The 18,718-nt window shown below is 39.7% G+C and overlaps 1 protein-coding gene and 1 pseudogene across 2 annotated transcripts in view; both read left to right on the forward strand.

The window, feature by feature from the left end:
• The first annotated feature begins 237 nt into the window (after window positions 1–237).
• On the forward strand, window positions 238–816 carry LOC309866573 (ragulator complex protein LAMTOR1 pseudogene; annotated as a pseudogene). Its single transcript has one exon. The product of its transcript is annotated as a ragulator complex protein LAMTOR1 pseudogene (transcript).
• A 4,054-nt stretch (window positions 817–4,870) lies between these two features.
• Window positions 4,871–18,718, forward strand: part of SYNJ2BP (synaptojanin 2 binding protein) — a 38,497-nt gene continuing 24,649 nt past the window's right edge. Inside the window, exon 1 of the mRNA XM_082734416.1 lies at window positions 4,871–5,095. Within this exon, the coding sequence (XP_082590542.1) occupies window positions 5,032–5,095 (64 nt within the window). The 5' untranslated portion in view covers window positions 4,871–5,031. The remainder of the gene's footprint in view (window positions 5,096–18,718) is intronic.

Genomic DNA, 18,718 nt, shown 5'->3' on the forward strand with positions numbered 1-18,718 from the left:
GACTCTTCTGGTTTGTCTTCCTCTCTGATTTCGTTTTGTTTTATTTTTTCCTCTCTTCCCTTATGCTCCTCCGTTTTGTTTCTTCAATTCCACATATCAATGAGATCATATGATAATTGTCTTTCTCAGATTGACATACTTTGCTTACCACAAAATAGACTTTAAAACATAGAGGAACAAGGGCAGCTGTGCACCTCTGAGTAGGGATAGGTGGGGAGGCAGGTGGCTGTCTGCTAGATGCAGCCACACAGGTCATGTGATAGAAGGGATCCCAAGGGATGCCAGCTCTCCTCCCCTGGCCTGAGCACCCAGCCAGACCCCAACTACAGGTGCTGCTACAGCAGCAAGAACAAGTACTCGGACCAGAACCAGGAGGAGCGGAAGCTGCTGCTGGACTCTAGCAGCCAACACCCCCCTGCCCCCGCCAAAGCCCTCAAAGGGGCAGAAGCCAACTCCCACAGCCTGCCTCCCACTTGCGCAGGTAGATGAGCAGGCCCTGCTCTCCTCCAGCCTTGCTAAGACAGCCAACAACATCACTGACGTGTCTGCTGTGGACAGGGAGCATCACGAGTACATGGACCGGGCAAGGCAGTAGACACTTGCTTGGCTGTGCTGAGCAGCAGCCTGACCCACTGAAAGAAGCTGCCATGGCTTCCGTCTCTCACCAGCCAGCCCCGCCAAGTGCTGGCCAGCTAGCCCATCCCCTCCCCAGACTCTCAGCAGGTCTCCAGGAGAGCTGCTTATGCCTACAGTGCACTTTCTCAGATCCCTGTGGATGCAAAAGAGGAGCTGGTTGTACAGTTTGGGTTTCCATGAGGAGAAGGATCCTTGAACAGCCCTTCTTCTCTCTTTGCCCCACCTCCATCCTGCCTTGGCTGGCCCCAACATCTCGGGGGCTCACACAGTACCCTAACATGCTACCTACCACAGAGAAGAGTGTGGAAGAGTGGAAGCCTGAGCAAATGAGGATGGAGCAAGGGAGGGTAGAACCATTTGGGGTTGGCATTCAAAACCCTGGCCAGGGTTGGGGTGAGGGTCAAAAATAGTCTTCACTAGCAGCGTCTTCACTGTCACTGGAAAAGTGGAGGTATCACTGTGAGGGTGATCCCTAGGGGGTCTTTGGAGCCCTCTTCCTACCTTCCCTTGGCCTCACTCCATTCTCCCTCTCCCTTGACTTGGTGCTCACGTGCACCTCACCAGGGTTTGTTACTACAATATTATTGGCTATATTCCCTATGCTGTACATTACATCCCCATCACTTATTTTATAACTGGAATTTTGTACTTTATTCCCTTCATCTATTTTGCCCACCCCCACTCCCTCCCACTATGTTAATCAACAGTTTTTTCCCCTTTGAGTCTTTTTAAAAAAGTTTTATTGTGTTGTTAGTCACCATATAATACCTCATCAGTTTTTGATGTAGAGCTCCAAGATTTCTTGTTTACATATAACACCCAGTGCTCCATGCAATTCTCTTGGTTTTTTTTTCATTGATTTGTTGCATATTCCCTCATTGATGATTTGCTTTTCCCACTTCTATTTCCTCTCTTCTCTCTTGACATTCCAATCTCACTTATACTTTATTTTTTCACTTACCATATTCTGCTTTTTATTACGATCATGTTATCCACTCATTCAATCAACATGTTGAGGAGGCTTGGAAGTGAGGGCTGTATGAATCTGAGTTTGAAGATGAGAATTTTTTTTTTTTTATTTGAGAGAGAGTGAGAGAGCATGGATGCCAGAGCACATGAGGCAGGTCAGAGGGAGAAAGAATTTCAAGCAGAATCTCAAACAGACCTCCTGATGAGCACAGAGCCTGGCCCAGGGCTCAATCCCAGGACCCATGAGATCATGACTGAGCCAAAACCAAGAGTCAGATGCCCAACTGACTGAGCAACCCATGAGACCCTGAAGTGAGAAGTAATTTTTAAACTGTCATCTCATTTAATCCTTTCAACATTTTAAAGATCTATTATCATGCCCTTTTTCGGATGGGAAATCACAGTTAGGAAATGTTAGGTTATCCGCTCGAAGCCAGACAACTAAGAAGATGGGACCAAAACTTGAGACCAGGTCTTCTGACATCATCTCCAGTGTTCTTGTCATTATTCCTTATTAAATTCTTGCAGGATTAGCAAGTAAGAGGTCTTCCTGCTGAATCTGTCTCTCTTTCTCGCTCTCTCTCTCTTTAAACATGGTAGGTTCTGGTTTGATTATTTAATCTGAAATTGTTTTTTAATTTTTATTAATTTTTTAAAATTTCTTTTCTGTGCTCCAGAATTCATTGTTTATGCACCATACCCAGTGCTCCATGAAATACATGCCCTCCATAATACCTACCACCAGGCTCACCCAGCCTCCCACCTCCCTCCCCTCCAAAATCCTCAATTAGTTTCTCAGAGTCCACAGTCTCTGGGGGAGACTGGGGAAGAAGTCTGTCTTCCCCTCCAATTTCCCCCAACTCCCTTCTTTTCTCTATCTTCCCATGTTCTCCATGTTATTCCTTATGCTCCACAAATAAGTGAAACCATATGATAATTGCCTCTCTCTGCTTGACTTATTTCACTCAGCATAATCTCTTCCAGTCCTGTCAATGTTGATGCAAAAGTTGGGTATTCATCCTTTCTGATGGAGGCATAATACTCCATTGTATATATGGACCATATCTTCTTTATCCATTTGTCCACTGAAACACATCTTGGTTCTTTCCACAGTTTGGTGACTGTGGCCATTGCTGCTATGAACATTGGGGTACAGATGGCCCTTCTTTTCATTACATCTACACACTGTTTTCCAAAGTGGCTGCACCAACTTGCATTCCCACCAACAGTGTAAGAATGTTCCCCTTTCTCCATATCCTCTCCAACACATGTTGTTTACTGTCTTGTTAATTTTCGCCATTCTAACTGGTGTAAGGTGGTATCTCAGTATGGCTTTGATTTGAATCTCCCTGATGGCTAAAGATAACGAACATTTTTTCATGTGTCTGTTAGCCATTTGTATGTCTTCTTTGGAGAAGTGTCTGTTCGTGTCTTCTGCCCATTTTTTGATGTGATTATCTGTTTTGTGTGTGTTGAGTTTGAGGGTTTCTTTACAGATCTTGGATATCAGCCCTTCATCTGTACTGTCATTTACAAGTATCTTCTTCCATTCCGTGGGTTGCCTCTTTCTTTTGTTGACTGTTTCCTTCGCTGTGGAGAAGCTTTTGATCTTGATGAAGTCCCAAAAGTTCATTTTCGCTTTTTTTTCCTTTGCCTTTGGAGACATATTTCGAAAGAAGTTGCTGTGGCTGATATCGAAGAGGTTACTGCCTATGTTCTCCTCCAGGATTCTGATGGATTCCTGCCTCACATTGAGATCTTTTATCCATTTCAAGTTTATCTTTGTGTATGGTGTAAGAGAATGGTCGAGTTTCATTCTTCTACACATAGCTGTCCATTTTTCCCAGCACCGTTTATTAAAGAGACTTTTTTCCACTGTATATTTTTTCCTGCTTTTAATCTGAATTTGAATGCTTTAATCAGAACTGCACTTTTCAACCCTCCAAGGTGCCCCACCAATCCCTCTGGTGTAATTCCAGGTTGTTTCCCACATTTAAGTCCTCTTCCTGCACTTTAAGGCTTTGAGTTTTTGATCCGAAATCATTCCTTAGAGCTCTGTTTTTGGAATTCTACTTCAAAGTCAGGAAGGCTGATGAAGTCACAGCTAGTGCATCCACTAGTCTTACTGTAAGAAATAAATAAATAAAAACCTTGGATTTTCCAAAGGAAGAAAACTTTACCCCTCTAGTTTTTCTTAGCGAATTTTCTTGAGCAAATTTGTAATTATAAATCCTTCCTTTGCCTTTTTTTTAAATTAAAAAAAAATGTATTTACTGTGGTGGGGGGGTGGGGGGATGGGGTGGCGGGGTGCGGTCTCAGTCCTTATGCCTCTGCCTTCCGCTCAGGTCACGGGATGGAGCCCCACATCGGGCTCCCTGCCTACTTCTCCCTCTCCCACTGGCCCTGCTGTGTTCCCTCTCTCGCTATGTCTCTCCTTGTCAAATAAATACAATCTTTTTTAAAAAAAAATGTATTTACTTATTTGAGAGAGCGAGGGAGCAAAAGCGCAGGCGGGGGTGGGGTGGTGCGCGTGGTGCATGGTGAGAGAAACAAGCAGACCCCCCCCCCCCAACTCCCCCAACCCTCACCTCCCCGCCTGAGGTCTGAGCGTGAGGCAGGGTTCATCCCAGGACCCCAGTATCACGACCTGCCCCGACATCAGGTCAGAGGCTTAACCCACTGAGCCATCCAGGCACCCCTCCTCTGTATCTTTTATTTGTACATAAATTTTTTTCAAAAAAGCTTTTTGTCAGGTACAACTCGATTTGAAAGAAAATAGTGGTCCCATTTCCCCTCACTGTAGGAGTTAGCCTAGGCTCCTTGCTCCAAGCTTTAAGTGTCCTGCTTGTCACAGTTTTATTTTTCCTTCGGATCGTGGCAATTACCTAACACGGTTGGCCGTTACAGGGGTGAGATACCGAAGAATGTACACAGCAAACGGTGTTAAGTTCTCTCCCACGAGAACATGCATGGGATGGATTGGATCTGCCCGGCTCTGTAAAAGGGTGAGATTTCGTTCTCTGCAGTCGCATTAGCGGATTGCCTGCGACGCCCCTTCTAATCCGAATAACAGAATTTATTCCCCCCTCCCCCACGAGATGTCAGGAGCTTTTGTTGAATTTCTCCTCGCCAGTATCAATTTATTTGTGTCTCCGACCTTGACAACCTCCACTCCCAACCGTAAAGTAGGAGGATGGTAACCGACTCGTCTCAGCCGGTAGTTCGTGGCGCGGGCGGGGCAAGGGAAGCCGGGAGAACCACGACTCCCAGGATGCCTTGCGCTCCCGGCGCTCCCCATTTCCTCTTCCGGTCGCCGGGCTCCTGAAACCGAAAGTGCTGGGCTTTGGGCGCCGCGCGGAGATTGGTTCACCTTCACCTGCGCGAGCCCGGGCCGACCCAGGTGGGAAGCCAGAAGAGCGGTGAGACATGAACGGGAGAGTGGATTATTCGGTCACTGAGGAGGAAATCAGTCTTACCAGAGGACCCTCGGGTACGTGTGGCACAGGTCGTCTCCGGGCGCAGGGTGCTCGAGGTGATGGCAGAGCCGAAAACTCTCCTGCTGAGCCCGATTCCTTCGGCCTTGGAGCCTAGAGGTTCCCCCACAACGCTCGGAGCACGTAGAAGACTATACGGGCATCCATCGTTAGCCCGACCCGGGTGTGAGGAGCCCGCCTCATTTGTCCGTCAGCTTATCACCTGTATTCTAGTCAGGAAGGTTTTCTTTCGCGTGCTCAGAGTGCTAGAAAGTTCTGCCCCAGAGCCTGCTTTTTAAACACCACACCCCTCTTTCCCGTTGCCTGCCTAATCCCTGTTCCTGTGAGACAGTTCCGTAAACGGTGTTGACTGTAAATGCATAGCCGTTTTCTTGGTGCTGGAATCATCCCTCCCGCCTTCTTTCCGTTTTGGGGAAATTCATTTAGAATGTCACCTGGAATGCTAAAACGGAAAGAAACCTTAGAGATTGGCTACAGCACTTTTCAGACCTGGTTGTGCCTCAAAATGACCCAGGGTTTCTCGGTTTTTCTTAAAAAAAAAAAAAGTTAATTCCAAATAAAATCTTTTTTTTTTTTTTTTTTTTTTAAGATCATTCCTAGGTCCCATCTCTAGGAATTTGGATTCAGTGCAGATTTTTGTTTGTTTTTAAACAAGCACATCCTGTGATTCCGACACCGCTAAATCCTCACTTAACCTTCAGTCATCTTTCCCCTTAGAACCCCTCCCCCCCTCCCCCGTTTCCGCCAGCGCTTTCTCTCCAGTGGGCTCTTAACGCTGTTCAAGGTCAGCCTGCCTTGGTTTTTGTTGCTTCTCCTTTACAGCTGTCTGGTGTATGGATTAAGAGCTTTAGCGTTGGGATTACGTAGATCCATCTGGTTTCTAACCTCTTACTAGAACTTTGACACTGATTGTCTGACTACTTTATTGATAGAAACTAAGCCTTAGTTTCTCATCTGTAAACTGTGCATGATAGTAGACTGTACTTCAAAACGTTCAGAACATTGCCTGACACCTGGAAAGCACTGTGTGTTTGCTACTATTGTTGTTATTCTTGGTAGAGGAATAGATTGATGAGCACAGTAAATCCTACTAAATAACTGTTTTTCAAGAGTCTTCAGTAAGTCATCAAGTACTCAGAGCTCTAGTTCTGAAATGTTTCTGTAAATCTCCCGCTCCTTTCCTCGACCCCACTGGGATCTCCACTACCTAAGACAGCCCATCATCTTTTCTCATGTGGAATTTTGCAATATCTTGACCACCACTTACAGACTATTCTTCATAAAATATAGCTTTCAGAGTCATCTGTACTTTGTGTTTTTTTTTCCTAGTTATATCAGACTGGAAGTCAGTTTTACTTATAGAAAAGTAACTCATTCTAACCTGCATGATTTAGTGTCATACTTCATAGGAGCTCCTAAACGTTTTTTGAATGCTCATTCAGTATGCCCAGTTCTTTTAGATTCATTTTTCCTACTTTATGTAAATCTCTCCTTCTCTCACTCTTAGTATTTATTGACTTTTGAGGCCAGTATGAAAAAGTATTGTTAACCCAAAAATCTGCTTTTCTGTACTTCTCATCCATTGGTACTTGTTCCTAGGGTCAGTTAAAACAATGCTAGCTCCTTTTCTGATTGTCCTGCAAGTATTTAAAGTTGTCCTGCTCCCATTTTGTCTCTTTTGTCTATAGCATAGGCATCCCTCATTATTATATTAGCTGCCTTGATGTGATTTGGAATTTTGATTCTTGCCTGTTAAGAATTTAACATAGTTTGACGTGGTTCTTTCACTGTGGCATCCACAGTATTTCCAGGATCTCCTGGCTATAGCAGAGGAGAACTCTGATACTATTTTGTGTGTTTAAGTCACTGAATATTATTTTAAAGTTCAATGTAATATCACATTTTTTGGTGTTTGCATAGCAGGGTTGACAAATGTTCAGCTCACCATTTGCTCAAATTTTCTGATTCTGTTGATCTTGCAGACTGAAAGTTCCTGGTGTTGACATTTTTCTGAATCATTGGAGTTAGGACAAACTTCAAGGTACTAATTAAGAAGAATAATTATATCTAGCTAATATATTTCCCCCCAAAGTACTTTAGTTTCTATAGTATATATGCATTTATTCACAATGAATATTTATTCATCAGGTGACTCCATTAATTTTCCGAAGTATGTTCATGTCTTACGCATATAAATTGATAAACTTAAGAGTTTAGGAAAGTAGAGCCCCAAATTTAAGATTGAACTGGGATAAAAACAGTCATTTGACGTTTGGTTGTTTCAGTTAACAAGAGAATGTTTCAAATTTCTGTTTTTCGCCTCTCAGAACTAGTTACCTGGTATGTTGTCCATCTAAGAAGTCTCACATTCTGATTCAGCTTTTCTTTGCTGTGTCATCATGAAGACACACAGGGAAGAAGTCATTTATCCCAGTAACTTTGATAGGCTCATAGAGATTTTTTGCTCTGCAGAAGAAATATGAAAAGCCTCTAGTTCTAAATATGCATTTCTGTTTGTAGGCAACATTGTCACTCTTTTTGTACAACTTCTTGTGCAGAGACCTGAAAGTTTAATCAGCTAACAGCAAAAATTGTATATTCTCTTGCACTTTTGTGCCAGTGTTCTGTCAAGGGCAAGAGTGTTGGGATATTTTCAGTGTTTGGGCCCATTTTGCAAGGTAAGTGAACTTACTCTGTCTGATCATGCTTATTGCAAGGGAACAAATGAAATCTTGGGGAAGTTATGATGAAGAAGTGAGTATCTGAGGAGGCAGAAAGAAGCTCGGCATGTAGCTTGGCATCTCACCTGTTCCTTCTTTTTTCAGGGATTTTTTTTTTTTTAAGATTTTATTTATTTATTCGACATAGAGAGATCACAAGCAGGCAGAGAGGCAGGCAGAGAGAGAGGAGCAAGCAGGCTTCCCGCTGTGCAGAGAGCCCAATGCGGGGCTGGATCCAGGACCCTGAGATCATGAACTGAGCCGAAGACAGGGGCTTAACCCACTGAGCCACCCAGGCGCCCCTCACCTGTTCCTTCTTCCTCAACTGTATTAAGGTGACACTTAGGCTGGATGACTTTGGCTGTGTCTTCCACTTACTTCCAAGAGTTGATGATTTTGCGGGAGGGGGGACATTCCACATGTTACCTTACGATTCCTGCCATTTTGGACTGACAGTGGGTGATCTGAAGGGTTGTCAGAGGCAGTGGTCAGAATTTTAAATGGCTTCAAACACTTGAGGAGTTCACTTTTTATTCTTTATGGAATACTGTTGATTTTTTTTTTTTTTTCCTGTGGGAGCTCAGCTTGCTTATAGTCTCTAAGCCTCCCACATTGTCCTTTATTATATTAAGAGTTCTTAATTTTGAAAAGACCCAGTTACTCTAAGAAGTATCACAAGAATCTAATCTAGCTCACCCCCTCTACCCCCTACCCCCAGCCCCACTGTAACAGATAGAGATTGGCCATAAAGACAGCCTTGTGACCCATTGGGTGTTAACATTAGGATTCCTTGTTCAGGGCTGAGGCCTCAGTGGGTTTCAGCAGGTTTCTCCTGATATATTATCTTTAAAGAAGGAAGAGAATCTCTATTTTTACTTTTTTTTGCAGAGGATACTGCCTTTGTATGGTGTTTTAATAATGAATAATTAGTGGGGTATTACATTTCTGATACTATGCTAGTTATTTTATATATTAACTCATTTAATCTTCACAGCAACCATAAGTGCTAACTGATTCATCCACTTTATTATTTGAGGAAATATCTCTCAGAGAGGTTAGGGATTTGTCCAAGTTCTAAAGCCAGTGAGTTCAACCTAGATCTGTTGATTCTACTATTCCATATGTTGCCTTCCAATATAGTAGCCATGTCTAAGGAGTTGATTCCTAGCCTTTCTCCTAGCCTTTATTTGATTATATCATGCCTTAAGGATTTGAGGCATCTTAGACAACTTGCACAGTCCACAGTGGAAAGTTTTTATAGTTTGCTGTTGGTAGAGCTGAGGGCATTTCAAGGGAGAACCTAAAAACATGAAATCTCATTAAGTCCGAGTATTTAAGTCTACAGATTGGTCATGCACTTTGCATTTGACCTTGAGACTGTTGTTAAGTTTTCTGAACTGTTCATTCATGTACCAAATAGATCTGAGACTAAGGTGCTATGTCTTTGCCCTATTTTCTCTTGCTTGCATGAAGTCTTACCCTTAGGAATTTACATTCCAATGGAGACATTACATTTACACCTCAAAAGTGAAATCTCAGTGCAAAGGATTAAGGACTATGATGAGCCTGTATGTTGTCATAGGGCAAGGGAAATGTGGTGGGGAGTGTGTTAATTTCACCTTGTACAGGACAAGTTCAAAGAATAGAGCCATTGATAAGGGCCAAACCCATCAATTTCAAGAAGGTAGAATTTATGTTGGACTTAGAGACAGTCTATAGGTGAGTGCCAGGCACAGGGAAGGGTATGGCCTGTGTAGTAATAGAAAAGAGAAAATTAGTAAAGCATATTCTGAGGTCAGTGAGTACACCAGCCTGGGTAGAAGGGAGGGTTCATTTAGAAGAGTTAAGGGAGATGAGGTTGCTGAGGTTGTTAGACAAGTTCTTAATGCTAGTGTGGAAACTTAACCTTTCTCTAAGGTTCCATTTTGATTCCTTTCCCTTCCTGTTCATTGATTAAGACTGAATTCAAAAACCTTCTCCAGGAAGCCTTATATAGGCTAGCTGCCTCCTTGTTACGAATACCATACACCATTTATTGAATGCTTGTCATGTATTGCTAAACTAAGTACTTTGTCTCTTGTACTCCCGACAAGGAACAGTTGAAATGGTTATTAGACCATTGTACAAGTGAGAAAATTATGTCACACATTTTTTTAAGAGGTAGTGTTAAGAATCAGATTCAAGTCCGTGTGACTTAAAAATCCAGGCTGTGAACCATCATAGAAAGTTTTTGTTCTCTTTAGGCTCCAACTGGACCCTGTACATATCTCTGTCTTAGTGTTTATTTCTGTATTTGCTTCCTTACTTACTTGTGTCTCCTCCCTCTATGAGCTCTTCTGATTCAAAAGATATATATCCTTCGTCTTTTGTTTTCCTAATGTCTTGCTGGGTATGACACAAAGTGGTGGGTGAGTGTTCATGAAATGATTAGGAAGACATAGATGTTGGGAAAAATAGAATAGAAATATTGATAAAAGAACCAGTAACGTGGTCTAATTTAACTTTCAGAAAGTCGAACAGGGTTCTCAACTAACTTAAGGAAAGAATGAATTTAAACATAATGTGTTATGCATAAGAAAGAATGAATTTGAACATAATGTGTTATAAAGCATAAAAAACTAAGATTCAAGAAACAAGGAGCTAGAGTAGCTAGAAAATCCCATAGAGTAAAAAGAGTGTATTATACAAGTCTTTAAGATTGTTTCAAGGATCATTTTTGTTAATATTTTTTCAAGACAATCAAAAATAACTGTGAAGTAAAACATCTAGGAATAACTCTGAAGAAGTAGAAAGGCAAGCTGATAGATGCTGAGCTATAGCAACATTTTTTAAAGCCATATGACTAGGCAGAAAAATCATCAATGACTATTTGAATAAGTACAGAGTTATTGAGGAAAAAGATCTAAGATGATCTTTTCTTATTTAGGAACAAACTGTTGGTTTCAGGAGAGTCAGAAATAAAGGGAAGCTGTTCTTAAAAACATTCATTTGATGTTTACTATGTGCCTACACTATGATTAGGAATCATAGATACTAGAATAAAGAATAAAAGATCCTTATTTTTAAGAATTTTGGAGTTCAGTAGGAGAATAATTATTATGATAGGTATATGGCAGGTACCTCAAGAGGTAGAATAACCATAATAACTATGGACCTTTGTAAGGTTGGTTTGGTTCCTTGTAGGTCAGACAAGAGACTCAAGACCATATTAAATGTCTTTAGGAAATGTTTAGGATATTATAGATGTTTAGGATATGTTTAGGATATTATAGATAATATCCTCCCCTTGTATAAAACTATGGTGTATCCATGCCTACTACAATGTGCAGATTACCATATTTTGGGTAAGAAGCAGTAGAGTAAGAGAAAGTTGAAAAGATGGCTGTGGGGGAGGGTTCAGATTATAATATGAGGTGAAAATGAAGAGATCGAAACGGGGGAGGGTTCAGATTATAATATGAGGTGAAAATGAAGAGATCGAAACTTTTGAAAGAAAGGCAACAAATGGAGACATGATCCAGTAGAGACCTGGCATGTATGTTCAGTGTTTGAACAAAGACTTATCCTGAAATGAGAGATTAAAGATACCTACATAGATATTTCAGAAGAAGTTGAGGAGCTGTCAGTCAAGAAGAGGAGGCTGTAAAGCAGTCAGAATGTTTTCAGGGTTTCACTGGGAGACAGGGTTAACTGAAATTGAAAGTGTGCCGTGAATTGTGAGCCGGGAGAACAGCTTATAAAGGTAAGTGCCACAAGGTCACATAACTTGTTTTGAAAGAATTATAATGGTGCTAGCAGAGTTTAAGCTGATTATCTGATGCAGGATTGGCTATTTAATTAACAGGTGTTACATTAGCTCTTTTCTGTCCAGAGTAGAAGGATGTGCCCAGTTGGCAGAAGTCAAAAAAAGTAATGATGTTCTGAGAATTGAAATAGGAGAGGTACATAAGGCCTACTTCCTCAAAGTCCTTTGCACTCTATTTTGAGTGACTCTTAGTTAGCAATCCTTCCTTCATTTTGAAACTTCTTTTACAGAGCAATAAATAGAGGCCCAGGTATACCTCCTCAGTACTTCCTGAACCATCTTTGGGAGGCCATATTCTTTGTTGCTCCTGTTGATGGAGCACTGTGATAGGAAGGGACTGGCCATGGGGCTAACACATTTTTGGATTGTGGCACCATCTTTGTGTTCCTGCAGTGTTAAAGATTTTCCCTCTTTCTCTGTTTGTCAATGCATATTTACTTGTTAATGTCTTTTTGAAGACATAGCAAAAAACAAGTGATGTATTTTATCTTTGCACCAGAGGATTTCTGCAGAGCACAGTTTTGTTTTTTTTTTAATTGTGTTACATTAGTCACCATAAAATACTTCATTAGATTTTGATGCCAGTGTTCCAAGTTCATTGTTTACAGCACCCAGTGCTCCATGCAATACATGCTTAGTACTCACCACCAGGCTGGTTTTGAATGACAAGATGCCTAGTCATTTCATCTCTTTAGTCACTTGTTTGAATCATTCATTCATCCTTTCGATTCACATATATTTATTTATTTATTTTTTTTGCTAGATACTATGGCTACAGAAGAGAATTGAATTTTAACATAATTGCAGTGAGCAGCAGAGCATAGTGGTGAAGAGCCAAAATGCTAAGTTCCTAGCCGTGAGACCTTGGGCGAGTTCCCACACTTCTAAATGCCTCATCTTCCTTAGATGATTCCTTAGAGTATTAATCAAACTTACTCATAGACTTATGAGACTTAAATGAATTTGTTTGTTTTACAAATATTTTTATATTGTAGACTCTGTGCCAGGCACTGTTCTAAGCATTTTACCAAAAGATAATTCCATTCACTTCCAAGTACTGGTGCCTGCCATTACCGCTGCTGTGTGGCGTATAGACTCCAGCGGGAGAAGAGGTAGTCATCCCGGAAAGGCAGGGTCCCCTGTGTCATAGGAATTTTAAGGTCATTGGCCTTTCCCTTCAATATTTTTCTTTTTCTTTTGTGCTGCCTTTTTTTGGGTTATGAAAAAGCTTGCTAGAGTCTCACAGAGAATTTTTTAAACCTTGCTAGATTTCCTTAGAGCCGGAAATGTTAGTTGTTTCTGACCTGAGTGTTCTTTCCAACGGCATTAACGGTCACTTCACACCAACTGAGGTCTGTATATTGACAAGGTACTGTGTGGGCACAGGAGATAGAAAAATGCACAAAAGCTGGTTACCTGTGCACGGGTGTTTATAGCAGCTTATTCATAATTGAAACTAATTTCTGCAATAGGGTAAAGAGATAATTAAACAAGTAATTACTGTAAAGTATGTTTCTAGGCAAAGGGAAGAGGACAAAGTCATGGAGATAAGGAACAGATGTTGTGTGTAGAAGGCTGATAAACAGAGTAGTAGTAGTTATTAAAAATTTTTTTAAAAAACTTAATTCTAGTACAGTTAAAATACAGTGTAATATTAGTTTCAGGTGTACAGTATAGCGATTCAGCAATTCCATACAGCACTCAGTGCTCATCAGGGCAAATGTACTCCTTAATCCCCATCACATATTTCACACCTCCCTACCTCCCCTCTGGTAACCATCAGTTTGTTCTCTAAAGAGTATGTTTCTTGGTTTGCCTCTCTCTTTTTTTCCTCATTGGTTAGTTGTTTTGCTTCTTAAATTGCACATCTGAGTGAAATCATTTGGTATTTCTCTTTGACTTATTTCACATCATATGATACTCTCTAGTTATATCCATGTTGTTGCAGAGGTCAAGATGTTACCTTTTCTTGTGGCTGAGTAGTATTCCATTGTATGTATATGCCACTTCTTTATCCATTCATCAGCCTGTAGATACTTAGGCTGTTTCCTTAGTTTGGCTATTGTAAATAATGCTGCTCTAAACTAGGGAAGCAGGTATCTCTTCGAATTAGTGTTTTTGTGTTTTGGGGTAAATAATCCAGAAGTGTGCTTACTGAATTATAGGGTAGTTCTATTTTTAACTTTTTTTTTTTTAAAGTAGTCTCCACACCTAGTGTGATACCCATCTCAGGGCTTCAACTCATGATCCTGAGATAAAGACCTGAGCCGAACTGAGATAGAGTCAGATGTTCAACTAACTGAGCCACTCAGGCGCCCCTATTTTTAACTTTTTGAGGAAACTACGTACTGTTTTCCACAGTGGCTGCACCACTTTGTATTCCCACCAACAGGCAAATATTAATTTTTAAAATCAAGACTTTATTTCTTTAGAGCACTTGGTTTCACAGCAAAATTGAGGAAGGTATAGAGATTACCTATATGCCCCCATTCCCACATATACATATCCATCAATAGTGACAGTTTTATTTCTTCCTAATCTTTGTCTTTTATTTCTTACCATACTGACTAGGACCTCCAGTACAATGGTAAAATACTAGTGGAAAGAGTGGACATCCTTTCCTTGCACCGAGTTTTAGGGATGTTAGTTTGTAGCTGTTTTTATTTATTTATTTATTTATTTATTATTTACTTGAGAGAGAGAGTGAGAAGATGAGAGAGGAGAAGGTCAGAGAGAGAAGCAGACTCTCCATGGAGCTTGGAGTCCGATGCAGGACTCGATCCGGGACTCCAGGATCATGACCTGAGCTGAAGGCAGTCGTTCAACCAACTGAGCCTCCCAGGCGTCCCATAGCTGTTTTTAATCAGATTTAACATTTCCTTATATTTTTAGTTTGCTGAGAATACTTATCATGAAGAAGTGTTGACTTTTGCCACTTGCTGTTTCTGCATTTACTGAGATAATCATATGATTTTTCCTTTACTAACTGCTGAATTTGTTCATTTGATTGACCAGTGTTAAATCCACCTTACATTCCTTAGATAAACCCTACATTCATCCTTTTTATATGTTGCTGGGTTCAGTTGGTTAATATTTTCTTGGGGATTTTTGAGTCTATGTACAGGAGGAATGTTTTTCTGTAGTTTTGTTCCAATGTATATTTCATGTTTTGGTACCAAGATCTTTTTCATAATAAATGGGTTAAGAAACATTTTGTGAAATTATGAACATACTGTGGATTTTTTTTGCATACGGAAATTATTTCTTCCTTAAATGTTTGTTACAATACATCAGGGTAATAGTCTAGGCCTGAAGTTGTGGGAAAATTTTTTTTTATTATGAATTCAGTATCTTTAATACACTTGGAGATTTCTTTTTAAAGATTTTATTTATTTGAGAGAGAGAGAGAGATCACAAGTAGGCAGAGAGGCAGGCAGAGGGAGAGGGAGAAGCAGGCTCCCTGCTGAGCCAAGAGTGGGATACAGGGCTTGATCCCAGAACCCTGAGACCATGACCTGAGCCAAGTCAGAGGCTTAACCCACTAAGCCACCCAGGCACTCCTACACTTGGAAATATTTTGAATAGATATGGGGATATTCAGACATTCTCTTTCTTCTTGAGTCAGTTTTGATAAGTTGTGGGGTTTTTTTTTTGAAAGAAATTTCCTGTTTTACTGACAGTCACCATAATTATTCATAATATTCCCTTATCCTTTTAATATCTTTAGGATATATAGTGGTAATCCATTTGTATCCCTGAAATTGATAATCTATAAAGTACATTTTCTGTATTAGCCTTGTTAGCAGTTCATCAACCTTATTAATTCTTTCAAAGAGCCATCTTTTTGGCTTTGTTAAATTTTTTTCACTTCTCTTCTTTTATTTCCTTTAGGTTTAATTTAGTCTTCTTTTTCTAGTTTTTTAGAATAGAAATTGAAATCATTGATTTTATACCTATTTATTTCTTCTGTGAACATGTAAAACTATAAATTTCCCTCTAAATGTTGCTTTGGCTGCATCCCACAATTTGTAATATATTGTGATTTCATTATCATTCAACTATAGTGTTTTCTGGTTTCCTTTACAGTTTCATCTTTTACTCATTGGTTATTTGTTTTCCAAACATTGAGGAAATTTTTTTCAGTATCTTTTTTTACAGACTGGAACTGAATGTTTGTGGTACCCCCCCCCCCCAATATGTTGAAGCCTTAACCCTCAGTGTGAACAGTATTTGGAGATTTGGAGATAAGATCTTTATAGAAGTAATTAAAGTTAAATGAACTAAAGGGTGGGGCTCTGATCCTATAGAATTAGTGTCCTTGTCAAGACCCAGAGAACTCTTTGTCTCTCTCTTTGTCTCTCTCTCTCTCTGCACATGCATACAGTTAAGGGCACCTGAATGGCTCGGTGGGTTGGGCCTCTGCTTTTGGCTTAGGTCATGGGGTGCTGGGATCGAGCCCCACATTGGGCTCTGCTTAGAGGGGAGCCTGCTTCCCCCCCACTCCCACCTGCCTACTTGTGATCTCTCTCTCTCTGTTAAATATATAAATAAAATCTTTTAAAAAAAGAAGAAGAAGAAGAAGAAGCTGCAGCAGTAGCAGCAGCAGCAGCAGCACATAGTGAGATGGTAGCTACCTATAAGTCAAGAGGAGGCCTCAGTATGAAATTTTCCTTGCTAGTACTTTTATTTTGGACTTCCCAGGCCTCCAAAACAGAAATTTTAGAACTTTGTAGTCTGTGGTATTTTGTTATGGCAGCCCAAGAAAACTAAAACAGTTATTTTTGCTGATTTCTAATTTTAATGTCTTTTGAAATTTAGCAACACAGACTTATGAAGTAGCTTTTGGTCAATCTTTGTGAACATTACCTGTGCATTAGAAAGGAATGTTATTCCATAGTTGTTGAGTGTGTTCTGTAAAGATAAATTAGGTCAAGTTGGTTCTTAGTGTTGCTCAAGTATTCTGTATTTTTACTGATTTTTCTGTTTACTTGTTCTATCAGATACTGCAAGGAAAGTGTTAAAATCTACAGCTGTCATATTTTATTTGTCTTTTTTTCATTTCAGTTTTTGCTGCATATATATTTAAGTTCTGCTCTTGGATATGTTCATATTTGGTATTTTAATGTCATCTTGGTGAATTGACTCCTTTTTCATTAGGAAGTGTGCTTTTTTATCCTCTCTAATATTCCTTGTTCTGAAGTCTACTTTTTTATGATATTAAAAGGGCCAATCCAGTTGTTCAGTGTATCTTTGTCCATCTTTTTCATTTTAACTTGTGTTTTCCCATGTATTTATGATATTTGGTGCTTTTATTCCTTTATATAGATCCAGTTTCTGTTCAATGTTATTTTTCTTTTGCCTGAAGGATTTCCTTTAACATTGATCATAGTTTAGATCTGCATGTGACAACTTCTCACAACTTTTGTTTTTCTGAAAAGATAGTTATTTTCCCATTCTTTTTGAATGCTATATTCACTGTATATAAAATTCTAAGTTGACTTTTATTTTTCTTTTAGTATGTTAAAGATGATGTTTCATTGACTTAAGGCATGTATAGTTTCTGAGGAAAAGACTATTGTCATTCTCATCTTTGCGTCTTAGTACTTAAGTGTCCTTTTTCCTGTGACTGCTTATAAGATATTCTTTTTATCTGTCTTTGAGGAATGTGGTTATGATGTACTTTGCTGTTTTTTTTTCTTCTGTGTTTATTCTGATTGGAGTTTGTTGAGCTTAGATCTGTTTATGTAGATTTTTCACAAATTTGAGCCAATTGTTTCTTTTTCTTTTTTAATTTTTAAAAATTTATTAGAGCAGAGCAGAGCTAGCAAGAGAGAACACAAGTTGTGGGAGAGGCAGAGGGAGAGGGAGAAGCAGGCTCCCCGCTGAGCAGGGTGCATGATGTAGGGCTCAATCCCAGGACCTAGAATCATAACCTGAGCTGAAGGCAGACACTTAACCAACTGAGGCACCTAAGTACCCCAAGCCAGTTGTTTCTTTGAATATTTTTCGTTTCCCTTTTTCCTCTTCTTCTGGAACTCCAGTTACATATTGCTGTTATCCTCCATGTTATTGTGGTTTCTCTTCTGAGTCTTCATGTTCATTTATCTTTTCTCCTGTGGTATCAGATCTGATATTAATCACACCTGGTATATTTTTACTTTCAAACGTTGTAATTTTCAAACCTGTAAGTCTCATTTTTTAAAAAAAATATTCCATATTCATATGTACATCAATGGAACAAAATAGAGAGTCCAGAAATAAACCCATGCATGTATAGTCAATTAATTAATGATGAGGGGGCTAAGAATATACAACAGGGAGAGGTTAGTCTCTTTAAAAATGGTATTAGGAGAACTGGACAGAATGCAAAAGACCAGCAAACGTGAAGAAGAATGAAACTGAACCACTATCTTACACCATATACAATTTTGATTAAAGCCTTGAAAAAAAATGTTCTGTTTTGTCATTAGATTTGACTTTATGTCCACATAGTTATAATAGTCTTTTAAACATCTTGTCTGCCCATTTCATCATTATTTCTGGCTGTTTCTAATGACTGATTTTTCTCTTGATTATTGGTCATTTTTCTTGGTTTTTATAACATGTTAATTTTTAATTAGATTCTGGATGTTGCAAATATTACATTGTTGCATGTCTGCATTTTGTTTTATTACATTGGCATTGTTAATATTACAATGTTTACCTTTGTTTTAGCAGGCAGTTAAGTAACTAAGTAACTTATAGATGGGTTTGACCTCCGGAAGGCCTGTTTGTAACCTTTTCTAGGTTCTAAAGTAGCATTTACTTCACATATAGTTCAGCTCTACAAATGAGAGATGCTCTAAGTGAGTGTCCACAGAATTTTCAAATGAATCACTGAGGATTTCCATTTCTGGCTGGTCAGAACTTGAAAGTCTCCTTGCATTTTGTGAAATCTGATAACAATTCAGTGTACAACTTCCTAGTGTTTGTTTTTCCAACTTTGTGGAATTTGACTCAACATATGCATGGGCCAGTGCTTGGTAAAGACTCATGCAGATGCCTGAATCTCTCTCTCTCTCTCTCTTTTTTTTTTCCTGCCTGAGTTCCTCCTT

This window comes from Mustela nivalis (assembly GCF_964662115.1).
Source record: "Mustela nivalis genome assembly, chromosome: 6".
Taxonomy (NCBI): Eukaryota; Metazoa; Chordata; class Mammalia; order Carnivora; family Mustelidae; genus Mustela; species Mustela nivalis.